The sequence below is a fragment of the Setaria italica genome, chromosome VII (genome assembly GCF_000263155.2).
Source record: "Setaria italica strain Yugu1 chromosome VII, Setaria_italica_v2.0, whole genome shotgun sequence".
Classification (NCBI taxonomy): domain Eukaryota; kingdom Viridiplantae; phylum Streptophyta; class Magnoliopsida; order Poales; family Poaceae; genus Setaria; species Setaria italica.
Genome location: NC_028456.1, coordinates 798206 through 815701, shown reverse-complemented (window position 1 = coordinate 815701; position 17496 = coordinate 798206). Strand labels below are relative to the sequence as shown.

The following is a 17496-nucleotide window of genomic DNA, read 5'->3' as shown; positions in this document are numbered from 1 at the left end:
ACACCTTGCATTACTGGTCCATCCCCGATGCTATAGTCAGTCCACTATCCAGATTCTATCTTATATGGCCAACCAGCTGAAGAATTTACACTTTCGGGGTGCCCATACTTTCCAAATTAGATTCTGATATCTGGTAAGCTGAAGAATTTGCACTTTAGGGGCACCCATACTTTCCATACTTTCCAAATTAGATTCTGATATCTGGTGTAAGTTGCATTCCAAATTAGATTCTGATATCTGGTGTAAGCTGCAGGCTGCTGATCTCAACCCATAAACGATGGTACTCAACACATTCTGATCTCAACCCATAAACGATGGTACTCAACGAAATGTGCGGCAGTGAAACCTTGATGCGGAAGGTTTAAGTCTCATATCCATTGTGATTTGTTACCGCATCATAGTGTCATGGTCTGGTCTTTCTTCTGGAGATATGATACAGGTTTGACGCTATGTCTCTTGACCTTTGTCCACTTACCCAGCCACTGTCCCAGAAAGATATCTTCATGCCATTTCCAATTGTCCCAGAAAGATATCTTCATGCCATTTCCAATTGTACTAGGATCGTGCCCGTGCATTGCTACTTACAATAAGATATTTATATTGCAATACACATTTGATTCAACACGATAATAATAATGTGAAAACATGTACAAATATGGAATAAATATATCATCCAAGATCCTAGTTACGTCGTTAAACAATACTTGGTACATGGTATCCAAACGCTAACCAAATCATATTTCATACATTAACAACAAATTTCACAACAGTAGCTTAATATTAACTTAATTTTATTTTTTCACAACAGTAGCTTAATATTAACTTAATTTTATGGAAAAAGAGTTCAACCATGGCACAAAGGCAAGAAACATAATTAAATATTTCAAGACACACATGACAGTAGGAACATTCAAACAACGGTTGCTAATTAAGAGTTGACCCACATCGGCACGCCCCGTGAGCTGCAGGTGCCTGGGTAAGCTCCAGTTATCTCCCGCCTTGAAATCCACTCTTCAGAATAAAACTGAATAAGCACATAAGAAGCCAAGACAGTTCAGTATTAACTCTTACACACCTTGTCCTATACTGCTTGCATGCTAGCCAAAACAATAAATAGTATACAAAGCTAAGATTTTGCTAATGAACTTTTCAATGCACCGATCACAAGGACCAGGGCTTTACATCGCCGCAAACAAAACATAGACTCGATATTTGATGGCAAGCTGGACTTGCCATCACAAGTGCATACGGCACCTCAACTTTGTCGAGGAGGATGGTCCATTAGCCCAGTTCACTTATGCTCCAAATAACTGCACTTTTATGAATAATGAATACATATCAACGCATCTTTTTAGTTATGAACAGCACACATAATTTTCTATATGCCTCTTAGGTAAATTAAGAGCAATTTAGACTTTCAGATGCACACACAATATGTAGAATAATAGTTGTCTAACCTTGTCACCTTAAGTAATGAAATATTTCTATTTTATCCTGGTTACAAGAAAAACAGATGAATGAAAACAAATTAGAAGAAAATTAGTTATTATTTCCATGTTTCTAATCTTGGTTAATTACTTCAGGAATTGTTTAGATTGTTTGGGATCAGGGACAACACCTCCAAGATGCTATGTGCTTTCATGTTCCATGGACACGGTGCAAAAATCATGGAGATGCAACAAAATCTGACTTACAGGCACTGAGTAGCAACCTGCAGTAGGAGAAACTAACCAACAATAACGCCGATGGTATCTGAAAATGACACATGTACAGAACAAGAAACTGAATTAACATAAAAGCAAAGTCTATCGTAGAACTGATAGGAAGAAGAAAGGGCAGGAAAGCTACCAACAAAGTACTCCTGTTGTTCCCAAGAAGAGAGCTCCACAAAGGAAACCATATCAAACACATATTTTGCGATAGACTTGCCACACCTCCAGGAATGCATAGACTCGATTTTTTCTGGACTGTAAAAGAAACAACAAGACAAACTATCAAGAATTTCTGCATTTCTGCATTGTGCAAACACAAGTCTGGGAATTGTTGTTTAATCAAAATAATGCAATTTCTATCTGATTTGGTAATTTACTGGATGGAGCCGTTCATAAATGGCACTAACACTTCATCTGTCAACTTCGCTGGTAGTGGCAGAGCCCCGTGCTGGCGTGCTGCTAGCAGCTAGCGGCAACCTCCTTTGCTGCGTCTTCCCGTCGCCAACCTCTCCTCACAACTTAGGATAAGATGCCTCATCATATTACTACAGACCTTCAATAAAACCTATCCATGAACAAGTACAATATGCTACCAATATTCGCAATTGGATGACACAAAACAGATTATAGAGTTATTTTAGTTTTCTACCAGATCTATAATTTTTTTATTTATAAAAGGAATTGGCAATTCATTTTCCTGCCTACACAATCAAATAATATCCGTGGTTTCAATAAAATCATGATCTCATACCTAGCTACTCATCATGCTAATTTATTTCAGACAGTGACTAATTAAATGTGCTGCTATCAAAGAAAGGACAGAGTTTTCAGGGCAACAGTAAAATGCAATAACAAAATGAGCTTATTGTATCCATTCTACTTCCTTTACAAGTCATAACCCAACACCTCATTTCCCTTTTCTCTTTTGAACTGTAATAACCCATGCTTAAATGTGCAAGGTGCAAGTCACTATCACAAGTTGCTAGGCAGACTACAACCTGATCAGAATGTATCTTCAACTACCAAACATGGCAAAGAACAGCAGGTAGTAATAACTTGCAAGACTGTACCATGAGCTTTAAGTAATAGCAACATCAGTAGGCTGCCGTACGCAATCGAAGCCTAAGGTTCTGTGAAATTAAACTAACCTTCTGGATCAGAGCCTCGGCTTTCTCAGTATCTTCCTCCATCGCATCGGTGACCGCCTTAATCTTCGAGGCAGCCTCCTTGAGATTTTCATCGATGGGGCAGCGACCTTGTCTGTGGCCTTCTCCGTCGCCTCTGCCACTGCCCACCATGTCGATCACAGCTATTTCACATGAGCTCTAAAAAATGAGAGAATTCCCTATTTGACACTGGAAAAAATACTCGTTCCTTTTTTGGCCCTCAAAAAATTTCCATTCCCTATTTGACACCGAGTTCAATTTTCATTCCTTATATGACACTTTGTTACATTTCCAATCCGTGAACCGTTAAATGCCCTGTGAAAAGATAATGTTGCCCCTGTGGGTCCCACCACCCTTCTTTCTCCTTCACGCTGACTTCTACCAACCACAGGAAGAAAAGCTGCAGAAGATGCCCGATCTGTGGCGACGGGTGCTCTGCTTAGCTCTCCTCTTCGACGCGCTCGCTGCCTTGCTCCTCCGGCTCCCGATCCACAGCCGCTTCCTCAAGCTTGGCTTTCCCCTACGTCGCGTTCGCTTGCTCATAGAGCGAGCTCTTGAGCGGCCTGAGCTCCAGCGCGGAGATGAACAGCGTCCCGGAACCGGTGTTCACCAGGCAAACCTGCACGTAGTCGTCCGGCACCACGACGATGGCCTCCAACCTCTCCAGGCTGTCCGGGCTCAAGACGTTCACCCTACTCCAGAAGTTGACACCGGCGTAGAGGTTGAAGATGGGCGGCCTGTTGAGGCCGTTGTAGTTGCCGTACCTAAACTCGGCACGAAGGAGGTACTTGAGCCCCGCCATGAGGGACCGGAGCGTGTAGCAGTTGTGCTCGCCGTCCGGGAAGCTGTGCACGTTGAGGTAGCGCTTGGCGAGAGTCGGCGTGACGTACTCCACCGAGATGTTCTCGTTCAGGCCGGCGTCGGTGAAGGCGACGTCCGGGGCGTACGACAGCTTGGTGGCACCGTCCACGAAGTTCACCATCCCCGGCAGGCCATAGTCCATGCTAATGAAACCTGAAACCGCGAAATATCCCTCGTTGTTCCCTCATTCTCCGCTGATTACCACCTCGCAAGGCACCGTCTCCTTGCCGCCTATGAGGATGCGTTCGCGGCCCTCAAGGCGGTCGTCACCGCGTGCCGCGCGGACGTCCCCGAGGAGCATACCAACTCGTATTGTCGGCAGGCCGCCGCCAGCAGAATCCAATCGGAGCCATGGCTGTCGCAGACACGGAGCAAGAGAAGGAGCTCCTCTCGTCGGTGGTGGCCGACATCCGAAGCTACTCCGGATCCGACCCCCTCCGCCCATGGCTCCGATACGGCACCACCATCATCCACCGTTCCCTTTGTCGATTGATCGATTGATCCGCCGCCCGTTCCCTATTGTTCACTAGGGGGATGCGGAAGATGGAGCGGGCGCTACCGCCGCCGATGCTACAAGAGAAGCTGCCCAGGTTCCTCCAGAAGTTCGCCCAGGAGTTACAGGATGACCTGCGCTACCGCGACAACCCCCGCTACCTCCATGTCTGGATCCAGCTAGTACTAACCCTTCGATTGCTATGACCTGGACGTGGAGGGGTGCGGCCGACCCCTGCGGCAACGAGGAGGAACGGGGAAGGTGTGGCCAGACGGAGGGCGGCGGTGTGGAGCAATGGGGGAGGTGCGGCCGGGGGGTGGGAGAAGGGCCCGGTGTGGAGCATAGGAGGAAGAAGGAGAGGAGAGGAGGAAGAAGGGTGGTAGGACACGTAGGGGCAAAATCATCTTTTCATAGGGCATTTAACGGTTCACGGATGGAAAATGTAACAGTGTCATATAGGGAATGAAAATTGAACTCAGTGTCAAATAGGGAACGAAAATTTTTTGAGGGCCAAGAAAGGAACGAGTATTTTTCCAGTGTCAAATAGGGAATTCTATCAAATTATTATTCCAATTCTATCAAATGATTGCTATGCCAATAAATGTAATAACTAAGATGTGGATAACCCGGAGCAAAAGGTATTGGATGGGCACTATATTAAGACCACCAAAAAATAGGTTTTATAACACCCAAATGAAAATAGAGGATTATAAATAGTACGATAGACCATTTGACAACATGTCACTGTGTTAATAATTTCACGAAGAAGGCATGTATGTAGAAGATCAAAGATGTGTTGCTAGATGCTGAACGAAAATATCATTGTAACTTACATATCTCCAGCCAATATTTTCTTGGCAGCAGATACAGTAAATGTCATTCACTATATGCAGTCCAGTCGTAAATTCCCGATCCTCGTTAGGGCCCAGGGTTATGTTCACCCTGAAATGGTAGTACACATATCACAAAACATAGGATGGAGAAATAAACGGAACAAAATGGTGATGACTCAAAAGTCTATCAAGCAAACCGATCAGTTCATGTATCCAGTGATTTTGGAAAACAGTAAATCAGTTCAGACATGAAACAGAGGAAATACTTCACATGAATACAGGAGGAGGCTGAAAGAATAGGACCAATTGTTTGTGGCACTATACGGCGGTATGTCGATAATTAATCAAACAGTTGATTGGCTTGGTAAAGCATCTAACTGAATTTACAGAGGGGAAGAAAACAGCTGTTGTTTTTACCTGGAATTCACCGCGAAGAAATAGGCAAACAGCAACAGCCATTCCATTGATTTGTCTTATCACTACCTATAATTAAAGAGCAACTTCAGCACCGCCCACTGTTCTGATGATTACAACAAAGCATTGTGTTCTTCCGTTGATATGCATCTGAAATCAACTTCATCACCAACTAATGCATCTACATAAGCCCTCCCTTCTACAGGGTTGCAGTTTTTTGTTTCGGTGGTCATGCCCATCTATTGGATCGATCAAAACACAGGAGCTCAGAGGATCGATCCAGATTCAAGGGAAATCGACACGATTCCTAGAGATTCAAGAACCAAGTAGAAAATATGTGCCAGGGCAGGAGACCACAGGGACCAAGATTTTCCACACTGAACGAAGTCCCTCCCAATCCTCGCAAACAATATACGACCCTCTGCACAAGTATGCGCAGCATTCTACGATCAGCAACCACTCGAATTCCGGTAACCCAGATGCGATTCACAGCTCAATCGATCAATGAAAAGGAACACAGGAAAAGTGGAGAATGGAAATGTGATCCCATTACATGACGCGAGGCCAACTCGACGGGCCAAGAATGAACAGATCGAGGAGCGGGAGAAGCAGCAGTACGTACACGCGGTCGAAGAGATAGGCGCGGCCGATGCACCCTGGAATTCCCTAGGGAGGATGGCGCCCATGGAGACGGCGTCCAGGCGGCACCGCTGGCACTGGAGCACCGCCGCCGCCGGGGAGCCGGGGTCCCCGTCGCCCCACGGGAGCACCTTCACGAACAGCAGACCCATTCTATGACTCAACCTACCGACCGGTGGATCGATCGATCGAGAGGGGAGCGGGCGATGGGGGCAGCGGAGGTGGATCTGGTGGGCGAGCACGGCGGGGGATGGAGCGAGGGAGGCGGCGGCTTTTTTGCGAGGATAGGGCTGAGCGGTTTGTGAGGAAGGGGATGGAGCCGAGGGATCGCGGATGGGCGGGGACTGCGACGACGGGGAGGAGTGGCGGGCAACTACGGCGCAGGGAGAGGGAGGAGGCGTGGCGGAGATGAGAGGCTGAGCACAGGGCGACCGAGCGGGGCCACCTCGGAGGGCGTGACGGGGAGGGGCACCGACGCCTTGTAGAGGAGGGAGAAGCGGAGGCGCCACACGACGGGGCAGCCGTCGGGGCCGTAGACGCGCACGACGGCCCGGTCCTCAGCGTCGACCGTGGCGGCGGAGACGGAGGGGGATCTGGCGAGCGCGTAGTGGGAAACAGAGATGGTGTTGACGCAGGTCGTGCGAGGTGGAGGGACGGGCGAGCAAGGAGACGACGCGGGATCGGACAGAAGGATAGGCTCGGAGCGAGGGTCACGGACGGAGCGGAGCGGAGCGAGGCTGTGCAGGTCGCGCGAGGCGGAGGGACGGACGAGCGAGGAGACGAAGCGGGATCGGACGGAAGGAGTCGGAGCGAGGGCCACGGAGCGGAGCGGAGCGGAAGGAGACGTACGGAAAAAAAGTTCCAATTTCGCTTTTTGAAGCAGCAGAGAACCGTGGTTGCTGCAGCAAAGAGTTCGTCGTCCGCTTGGAAGCAAGGAATGTCATGACCCTCCCAAGACGATCCTTCGTTCATCCAATCATGCTAAAGCTAATGTGGATGTAAGGTTCTGGAAAATTTTTGAGGGGTAGCACTCCTAGCCCGCCTGTACCAACCTAGCTTAATTAAATCTTTAATCTATCTATTCTATTATTAAAGCAAGCAACGTCCTGCTTAGGATTTTCGTACGTCGGCCTTATTTTGCAAAAAGATCCCTGACATTTCGTGAAATCAACCCGCAGTCCAACTTCTGAAGAGAGGGGGCTCGGGTGGAAAAAGGAGGGAAGGGAGGGGGTTAAAGGGGAATAACTTCTCCTTTCTTCGGCCGGCGGCGGCCGGAGCGGGGCGCCCCGCCGCTGCCCCTGCGCGCGGCCTCGGCGGCGAGGTCGGCTAGGCGCTTGGCGGTTTCGAGAGCAAGGCTGGCGAAGACGAAGTAGACGGAGTTGGTTTTGAAGGGCAAGCGGGTGTGGTGACTGGCGACGACGAGCGGCGGAGAGCGCTTCTTGTGGACGGCGGTGGCGGTGGCGACCCCGAGCTCCCGCATGGCAAGCGCCTCCTGCGGCCGCCCTCTCCGCCCCGGCTCGGCCCCGGCTGCCCGCGCCGCCCGCCCGCCCGCCACGGCCGCGTCGCCCTGCCCGGCCGCGCCGCCCGGCCTTGGCCCCGGCCGCCTGCGCCACCTCCTCCTCCTTGCGGCGACATGGTGTGCCGCGTACTATCGTCCCCAGCTGGTGGAGGCGAAGGCCCCGACTCGGAGGGCTAGCAGAGGAGATCCCGCGGCCCGCTTCGAAATGGGGGCCATGGAGATGGATGGCGCCGCACCAGTACGGCCTCACCACCGCCAAGCTCGGAGTAGATAGGGTCTGATGCCGGCGATGTTTAGCAGATACGTCGGCCTTTGGGAGATACACGAGCTTAGCGAAGCTCCTTGCGCCAGCTGACAAGCTCTTCCAAATCCGGCCAGCGCAACTAGCGCGCTGGAGCTGAACCAGCTTGGCGGACGAATGGCCATGGGTGCCGTTGGTGACTGAAGAGAAGCTAGCTCCACAGGTGAAGCGCTCCCGCCCCTAGCAGCTTCGCGAACAAGGTGCGCATGGTACAGGTCATTGCCGGCTGGCCTGCGTATCTGTCAGCAATCGCCGGGGACTCCTTGGAGAAGATCAACAAGGTACTTAGCATGTGTCCTCTCCACTCTCCCATTCATGCTTCTGCATGGTGTTTCGATGTGTTTAGATGTTGTTCTTCTTGTGCTGCAGGCAGGACCTGTTCATGGAAGGCCATGTCACTACCACTTTGCCTTCACTGCCTGCAAGGTGTTTGACAAAATGTCCATTGCCTGCAATATTTTACTCTCTGTTGCATCTACTTCTTAACTGCTTGACTAAAATTGTCAGTACACTGTACTCTTTCAGCTTATCATGATTATAATACATATGCATTTAGATCTATGCATAAAAATATTGTTATGATCAACTCTTTCAGCTTGTCATAATGTCATATGATAAACTCTGAACTATTGCTTTACTGGCTATAGCTTGCTGCTTTTGCTTATGAGTAACTGTGAGGACCATTGTTTTGCTGTCCCTGACATCAACTCTGAATTTTCCATTGTTGCCAAATGACTATGTTAATGCATTGTTGCTGATTAGTCATCTATTTTGTATTTTCCGGCGGTCCTTGCAGACTTGCATGGATTGAAAGTCAAACCACAGCTGGCTGATGATGATGCACTTCCATTTCTACTACAGGTAACTGAATCTTCCGTCGCCTATTCTTTCCAGTCATGCTATTTTTTTGGAGGAAATAAGCAGGAGTATATGTCGTTGCATATAAGTACCATGGCTCAGTTTACATGTCTCGAAGTCAAATTTAAGGATTTTTTTACCCACCTGTTATGAGATATGGGATCATGTTTGTACCTTTATCTAACTTGCTGGAAAGATTTCCAACAGCTCTACTATATTTATTTGATGATGTTTATGATTACCTGATGCATAGTTGTGCACATAGCTTATCTGTATCTGTGCTTTCCTTTTGTTTGTATTTTCAGTTGTCTCTGTTCACATAGCTTGTCTGACTATAACAAGATTACCTGGTGAATATTTGTGCTACTTAATGCTATTTGGAATCCTATTATTAATTGAATCTATTGTAATGCTGCAGAATGAGCAACCAGATGGGGCTACAAGCTGCAGAGTGGTGGCCACTCAAGTTCCTGAATAAGGTGGTATTGGTGGACCATATTATTTGTGGCATGGGAAGTAAAGGCATTTGTCGATCTGGTAGATGTTTGGCTATATTGTACTGTCAATCTGGTAGATGTTTGGCTATATTGTATTGTTGATCTGGTAGATGTTTGGCTAAAATCAAGTAGAAGCCAGAGAGCTCGTACGACGGACACCACTTGCTCCGGTGCTAGGAGATAGCACACATGGCAAGAAATGGGTCCCAGTACAAGATCAGGCAAATGCGCGACAACGATATGGGTTAGCGGCGATGATAGGGTGGCAAGGAACAGCCGGGTCCGTGCTATTAACAACGCGGGTAATACTGGCTAGAGGTCGCACGGCGTACTCGGCTTCGACCCGAGGCCTTCAGCCTTACGGCGGGTGGAGGCAATGCAACATATTTCTTAGCAGGGTTGGGATTTGAAGATCTTAGTAAAAAGATGGAATAGAGCTCATATGAGATGAAAAATAGAAAAGAAAGGCGTGGACAGGCTTAGGATATTATTTAGTATTTTTGAGAATTTTTGAGGAATTTTTGGGACTGGGGAAGGGTGGCCACTCAAGTTCCTGAATAAGGTGGTATTGGTGGACCATATTATTTGTGGCATCGGAAGTAAATGTGGTATTGGTGGACCATATTATTTGTGGTATGGGAAGTAAATGCATTTGTCGATCTGGTAGATGTTTGACTATATTGTACTGTCGGATCATTTATTGGTTTGAAAAAGAACAAAGTATGCATGAAAAAGTCCAATACTACTAAAATAAAAAAGTTACACAGCACTATAGAAAAATATGGTGCGCTACACGACATGATAAAAAACATCGTATGCTAAGCAACGTCGTTTCGCCGTAGCAAATCCGGCCTCAGCCATGGAGCAATGTGTGAGCGTGTCCATATCCAACCGCGCGGAGACCGCCCACGCAACAAACTGCCGGAACAACGCGATAAAAATGTTACACAACACGATAAAAAATATGGTGCGCTACACAACACGATAAAAAACATTGTGCGCCAAGTAACGTCGTTTCTCCGTAGCAACGCACGGGCATCTTGCTAGTCATGTTTAAATCTTAAATAAAGTCATTAGCGCATAAAGCTTTCACGGTAGTGAAGGCAAGTGGAAGGACACTTGCCCCTCACAAGCTAAAACGCTATTAGAAGAGTAACATAAATTTTTGCTTAAGAACTTAAAAATCTGTCAAACTAAAAGTTGTAGAACTCAACTTTACTTACAACTTTTATTTTTAGTGTTTTTCTTGAATCTGAGCAGAAGCCCTTTAAAAACTCGAAGTACAAATCTGTGTTAATTTTAAGAAAATCAAACACAGTCCCAAATTTGGGGCTCTTTATTTCGAAATTTCTAATATAAACTCAAGCTGAGCTCTATACAAAAGTTTTAGAGCTTTAAGCCCTTACCAACTTTGGTTAAAAGAGCAAGGTTAAAATCTGCACAGAAGGCTTTCGAAATCTAGGTCAAAGTCACCTAGTTTGGTCAACCCAGCCTCTTTTGGCAATCCAGGCTAAGTATGGAAAACAGCCCAACCTGGTACCTTAGTGTGGGTTTATCTCTTAAAAGTTGAATGAAATATCAGAAAAACTTTTTACAAGAGTTTGAGAACTAAGTTTACACAACAACTTTGTCAATTGGACTCTAGTCCAATTGGCCTCCGAAGCTTTTCAAAATCGAAGCTCAAGTCAGCCAAACACCTTGAAAACAGCCAACCGGCTGATTTTCTCTAAGTCCCAAAAATTGGCGTTTTTTCAAACTTTGATGCCTTGTATCTCCGAATCTACCGCAAATTTGAACTTGGTTCAATTACAAAAGTTGAACTCTGGTCCGAGTACTACAACTTTTGTAAAGAGAGTTAATGCTGTGCGGTTCAAGAATCGGGAGATCTAGGTGCTTCAAGATCGGCCCAGCGAAATGATCCCTCAGCCAGAGCGCGCCCAAGCGCACGTGCGTCGCCCTCCACTTGCTGGACACCCCGTGGCGCAAGCCCACCGGCACCGCCCCGTCGCCCCGTCCCCAGCCTAACAAGCTAGGTCGACGCGCCTACAGCCCTGTCGAGCGCGCGGACGCCCTGCCCGTTGCCTCGCCTCGCCTCACCCGAGGGCACGCCCCGCCGCTGTCAAGCGCGCGCCACTGCACCCGCCTGCCAGGGCGCCGCCGCCTCCACCAACTGCCACCCCGGTCACGACGCCTCGGATCCAGCCTCGCCAACCTGACGCCCCGACAAAGTCGTCACTCCCGCGCACGCTCGCTCCGCCCGCGCCTGCCCACCTTGCCTGCAGCACCCTCGCCTGCCGCGCCACTTCCCCCTCCTCTGTCCACCAATGGCGCCGTCACCATTAATGGCCACAGCAACGCCCCGGCTTCCCTCCGGTCCCGCCCGCCAGAGCCACAGCCCCACCTCGTTCGCCACTCCGCCCTAGCCCTATAAATGGGAACCCAGCGCCGCCAGTGCCCTCTTCCCCGCTCGCCCCAGAACCTCGCTGCGCTCCCCTGCTTCCACTCGTAGCTCCGCCACACACCCTATCCGTGGAGCTCCCTCTTCCGCTCGATCCCGCACCTCGCCGACACCCCCAGCCGCTTCGCCTCCACCTCGTGCAGCTCTAGAGCCCATCGGTTGCCCACGAAGAGCGCTGTCGCCGCCAGAACACCGCCGGACTTCGCCGTCACCCGAAGCTTTCCGCCGTTCCACCCCGACCGAGCCTCCCCGTTGCCCTCAACCGCTTCAAACCGGCCCAAGGTGAACCCGTAAGCCCTCCCGGCCCCTCACCGTCCCAAGGCCACCGGCGCATCGCCGGGATTTTGCCCGCCCGCTGCCGTGCGCCGCCAACGACCCAATTGCGATTGGAAAAGTTGAATCAGAGGCCTCAGTATTAAAACTAGGGAACTTTGCGCGATTAAACCCTAGACCTAGGGGTTAGATCGTAAGTCTGCCACGGTTTATCTTTTTAAATCGGGTTTAACTTTGGAAATTCACCAAAATTTGTAGAAAATTCAGAAAAATGTCAAACCAATTTTTCTAGGCTCAGTATTAAGAGTAGTTTTTAATAAAAATACTTTTGGCACATGTCATTGCTATAATTTAAAGTTATGTGTTTTAATTCTTGTTTCAGCTATTTAAATTATAACAAATCATAGAAATATGATAAAAAGTTAAATCCAACTCTCAAGTGTTTGTTTCAGAGAGTAGAAGCTTGGAAAAATGTTTTGGAGCCCAGCTTAGATGTTTATTTCTCTGTTTAGTTTTACCATGGGAATCTAAGCTTGTTTTTTCCTTTTTGCATAATAATTAAACAAGAAAGGATAAAAATCTGAAACCTTTTGGAATAAGTCAGTAGCATCATGTCTTTTGTTGGAAAAATATAGAACCCACCAGAAATAAAAGGAGGTACCACTTTCCTGTTTGGGGAACAATAAATAGGGTAAATGTACAGAAAAAGATGCCCTTCACTAAAAATCGTGAAAAATTCATCAAAGGCTCTGTATTACCCCTGTAACTCACTGTTAATATTTCATGACCAGTTTCATTAAGATTTCTGCTATAATAATGTTTAAGTATAAGCTACCTTAAGGTAACAAAGGTAATATTAGAAGAGATACAAAAGAACATTCAGAAATAGGAAAAATTTCCGATCTAAAGTTTGATAAAGTTGCGATGTATATATGTACACAATCGCCATCAAACCAACCTAAGCCACCACACCCCACCCTCCTTATGTGAATAAATAAGGTGTAAAATCTTGTTTAGGTGAATATGGCCCAAATATAACTTCTTCTTCAACACTAACTTGTGTTTTACGTCCTATGAGCAAGTTGGGAATATTAACTTAATGCATTGCATTTTGTGTAGAGCTGAACCTCGCTGGCGGGACTTATGAGCTTCACCCGACGCCAGAAGAAGGAGCCATAGCTGAGCGGTAGCCCATCGGAGCCGAGCCCAAGCAAGCCGAAGACCCGTTTGCTACCTCCCCGCGTGAAGGCAAGCCCCGGAGCATAAATTCCTATATTTTAAATTACTTGCAATACAATTGCTGCCTTGTCTGTGCATTTACGTTACAAGAATTGTTTGAAACCATAGATGCATGAGATAGGCACTCTTTTGATATGAACACTAGTATTTGAAGTCGAGTAGTTGCAATACTTAATAGGACTCGGTAAAAGTCAACTGATTGACTGTCACTCGCGAGTTATAGGAGTTGTTTGCTTCCCTTTTGTTACAACTATAAGGACGATGGACGGGGCAGGGCTCTGTGAACTATTTTGGTGGTCGGTGGATTGCCCCGTCTGTCTACATGAATATGGACTAAGGTCGAGATGTGATAATGTTCGTGATCAAGTGTTTGAAAGTACTGATCTCATACCTAGTATGGGATGGGGAAGCCTAGTACCTGATTGAACCGAACGTGAGCGGATCGTTCCACTGTCTCTGAAACGGAGTTCCCTTGCGGCCGCATGTGGTGACAAGTGCGGTCATAGAACGGCAGAGGCCGGGTCTATGGAGCCTTGTACCAAGGGAAGTGGGCCCGACATGGGTCTGGGAATTGATGGGGATGGCCGACAAGTGAAGCGATCCTTCGTGGTGCGTGGATGTCGTGGGATTAGGTTCGCCATGCATGGTTAAGAAATTCGAATCGATTCGTTTGCCTCTCACAGTTTGGGACTGCTTGATCGCTATGCTACGCTGAGTAAGAATGAAACTTATTGAGGATGTTAATACTGATGCTTGTCATAATTTTGTTTGGAAACTATGCTTGTTTAATATAGTTGCTAACTTAGACGGGTAAATAAACTTAGAACTTGTGGCTAAAATATTGAAAGTAAGGACCTACTCTAGTCGCTTTTGGCAAAAACAAACCCCAGAGCCAAAAAGCTTGCATGTCTAGTGTTGGTGGATTAGGACCACCAGTCGGTTAAGTTTTGTTGAGCATAGTCGTTCAGCCTTGTTGTGGCATACCCCTTTTAGGTGATGTTGACGCCTCTGAGCTTGCTGTAAGTGGCACTTGGCCTCCCCAGCTTCCTCTTGGTTGGACGGTCGAGTGGGATCCCTCCTCGGACGGCAAGGATCGGGATCATTGATGTCATGATCGGCTTCGTCATGATGTCTGGCAACGACGTTAGCTTCCGTTTATTTATTTCTGCTGGTTGAAACTCTGCAATTTATGTTTGAATTTCGAACTTAATGTTGTAATAATTTGATGCACTTAATTAATCTGGATGGACTATTGTAATCTCTGGAACCACTCACCTTCGTGTGAGCTATGCTTTCTCGATCCTGTGTTAAGTGGTTTATCGGATGAAATCCGACGGACCACCGAGTTAACTTGATTAAAGTGCATGATCGTGTGTTAGGCGACTTAAATATGCTTTAGCTGAGTTAATTTGGGGCAGTTCCGCCACACCACCTCCTTTCCTAGGCCTTGCTGACTGCGTCTAATTCACCTTGCATTTGCCGCCTGTGATTGGCTCCGTCCCCGCCCATAAGAATTTTCTTTGCTTAGCATCAATGATCTTCATTATTTCTTTCAGTGCTTTGAGGGCCAATAGCAAATAAATGGGTTGAGCGGTTAGGGTAGATTTAACCAATGTTAGCCTCCTAGCTATCGTCAAATTTCTTCCGCTCCAACTATTTAGCTTGGCCGCTACCTTGACTAATAACGATTGGAAATTGACCACTCTCAGGCGCATTGTGGATAGTGGTAGTCCTAGGTATTTGACTGGGAAGGTGCCGCTCCTTGCCGGTATACCTTTTTCCCGGTACCTCGCTCAACTGTACACCTTCACAACAGATAGGGATTGCGGTCGATTTGCGAAAGTTTATTTTGAGTCCCATTGCTTCTCCAAAGTTTTCCAAGATGCTAACTAGCGCATCAATTTCCTCCTTCCTTTGTGCTATAAATAAAGCCGCATCATCCGCATACATAGAAATACGGCATGAGGGTGCCCTTCCACGCAAGTTAGTAAGGATTCCCATGTCGGTAGCTAGTTGTAAAATTCTTTGTAGTGGATCAATCGCTATAACGAAGAGCAGCGGCGATAGCGGGTCGCCTTGCCGCAAGCCTCGACCATGTTTTATTGGTGGGTTTGGGACGCCATTTAGGAGAATGCGTGCGGATGAGGTGGATAGTATGGCCGCAATCCAGTCAAGCTAACGAGTGGGGAATCCAATTAGCACAGGAGCAATAATAAATAGTCCCATCGGATGGAGTCGAAAGTTTTAGCGATGTCCAATTTGAGGAAGACGGCCTGCACTTTGTTTCTACGATATCTTCTAGCCGTGTTTTGCACTGTCATGAAGTTATCATAGATACTCCGTGTCTTAATGAACGTGCTTTGGCATTTAGAGACAATTGTGTACATGTGTGGTTGCAGTCTAAGTGCCAGAGCCTTCGTGATGATCTTAATGAAGGAGTGGATGAGACTTATTGGTCAAATCTTGTACGGTGTTCGCCCCTCTTTCTTCGGAATTAGGATTATGTTAGTTGTGTTAATTAGATGTAGGCTGTTGCACCAGAGGCAGTAGAACGCGTTTACCGCTGCCATAACGTCCTGCTTGATGGTATCCTAGCATGTTTTTAGGAATAAACCTGTAAATCCGTCTAGCCCAGGAGCTTTGTCGCTTGGCATGTGGTGAATGGCTTGCTTGATTTCTTCTTCGGAGAACGGTGAGTCCAGTAAAGATAGATCATGTTGGTTGAGGTGAAGGAGGTCCCAAATCAAGTCCATGGTACGTGGCTGGGGCTGCTGCAGGGTTGCTATAAAAAAAATTTGTATATCGGCTGCTTTTTCATCGTGAGTGCATGTCCAGCCATTGTTCCTTTGAAGCTTCTGGATGAAAAAATCGCCTCCTGGAGTTGAGCCATATGTTAAAAAAAAATAAGGATATAGATGCCATTGATATCAATCAATTGGACCAGTAATATGTCTGAAAATTTTCTAATCAGATACTTTTTGTGGGACGGAGGAGGTAGATATTATCATTTATCTAGACATAAGATAAATCTAAGTGCATGAAAAAAAATCAATAATCTAAGAGGTGCCAAATACAGGGGCAGCTTGATCTCCATTTTCCTCGATCATTAATGTAAACAAATCAATAATCTAAGAGGTGCCAAATACATGGGCAGCTTGCATTAATGTAAACAGTAGATTACCTGGTTTCTGATCGCATCGGTGGCCATCAATCTCGAGGCATTGATTTCTGTTTGGTTCGTGCTAAGGTAACGTAAATGTAAAGGAATAAGATTACAATATATTTGGTGGTGCTCTCTTTGTTCGGTTGCATTCTGGTAACGTAATCAGATTACGGTGTGGGTGTTGTATTTGACTACAGTATGTATAGATAGAAATTCGATTACAATGTCACAACCAAACATATGGAATTCATTACTTTCGGTAATATATTTGAGGTAACCAAACACCACCTCCTCAGAGTGTGCCTTGTCAGTTGTTCCAGAAGATGATGAAAACAAAGCACGAGGAAGCGTGCGTTGGCAAGGTCTGACCGAATTAAATGTGTGCTTGGCTGGCGTGGTCACTCGTTCCTGCCTGCCCGGCCGGCCTAGCCTTGTCGCCTCCGCTCACCATCCATAAACCCCATTCATTCCTTCCATCCTCTGCTCTGCCTTGCTTGGTTGGAGATGGGCGGATCGAATTCGACGGGGCGACCGCGCGCGATGCCGCCGGTGGAGGAGGTGGACATCGCCGCCGTCCGGTACAAGTCGCCCGCGCTGCAGGCGCCGCACCTCACCGGCTTCTCCCTCAGGGCCTTCCTCTGGCTCATGGAGTCGCCCCTCCTCGGCCCGCTCATCACCTCCGTCCTCAAGTCGCAAAACAACATGCCGCAGGTCAGCGCCCTCCTTATCCGGCCTCCCGTTCACCATTATCCATTCCTAATCCTTCTTCTTCTTCTCCTCCTTCGCCGGCCTCTTCTATGGGTTGGATTCACGCAGATGCTGCAGCAGACGGTGATCCCCGAGCGCCCCATGTACTTCCCGGAGTACCCACCGCAGGGTACGATGCCCATCCTTCCCAATTCCGTTCATTCTTCGGCACGACAAGCAACTGCAGCAGCACCATCAATGATTGACTTAACCATCCCCCCCCCCCCCCCCCCTTTTCTCTGTGTAAATAGCTCTGGTCATTGGGCTGGGTTTATTGGTTTTATTGGTTTGGTATCTATAATGAGCTCATTTGGATTGATTTG

General features: G+C 47.4%; 2 protein-coding genes and 1 long non-coding RNA gene across 29 annotated transcripts in view; 2 read left to right on the top strand and 1 right to left on the bottom strand.

Annotated features, from left to right (window-relative positions):
* Positions 1–789: 789 nt before the first annotated feature.
* On the bottom strand, positions 790–7108 carry LOC101770221 (probable LRR receptor-like serine/threonine-protein kinase At4g29180). Of its 27 annotated transcripts, none has more exons than XR_002678555.1 (7): positions 5483–7105; positions 5066–5174; positions 2120–2999; positions 1849–1967; positions 1619–1752; positions 1255–1310; positions 790–1024 (listed from the first exon to the last, which is right to left on the bottom strand). XR_002678555.1 is itself a non-coding variant. In XM_022828349.1 (3 exons), the coding sequence occupies exon 1, from the start codon at positions 3879–3881 to the stop codon at positions 3399–3401; it is 483 nt and encodes a 160-aa protein (XP_022684084.1). In that variant the 5' UTR covers positions 3882–5059; the 3' UTR covers positions 813–1752; positions 1849–1967; positions 2120–3398. The 27 variants fall into 27 exon arrangements, 1 of the variants encoding a protein (XP_022684084.1); XR_002678557.1 differs by having other exon boundaries at positions 1255–1315; positions 1695–1752; positions 5483–7104; XR_002678558.1 differs by having other exon boundaries at positions 1695–1752; positions 5483–7103.
* A 273-nt stretch (positions 7109–7381) lies between these two features.
* Positions 7382–9971, top strand: LOC101769945. Its single transcript, XR_215465.3, has 4 exons — positions 7382–8219; positions 8308–8364; positions 8735–8799; positions 9215–9971. It is a non-coding gene; the product is annotated as an uncharacterized LOC101769945 (long non-coding RNA).
* Positions 9972–16820: 6849 nt separating this feature from the next.
* LOC101769539 (fatty acid amide hydrolase) overlaps positions 16821–17496 on the top strand; it is a 7091-nt gene continuing 6415 nt past the window's right edge. The window contains exons 1-2 of the mRNA XM_004974909.3: positions 16821–17137; positions 17243–17303. Coding sequence (XP_004974966.1) covers positions 16931–17137; positions 17243–17303 — 268 coding nt within the window. The 5' untranslated portion in view covers positions 16821–16930. The remainder of the gene's footprint in view (positions 17138–17242; positions 17304–17496) is intronic.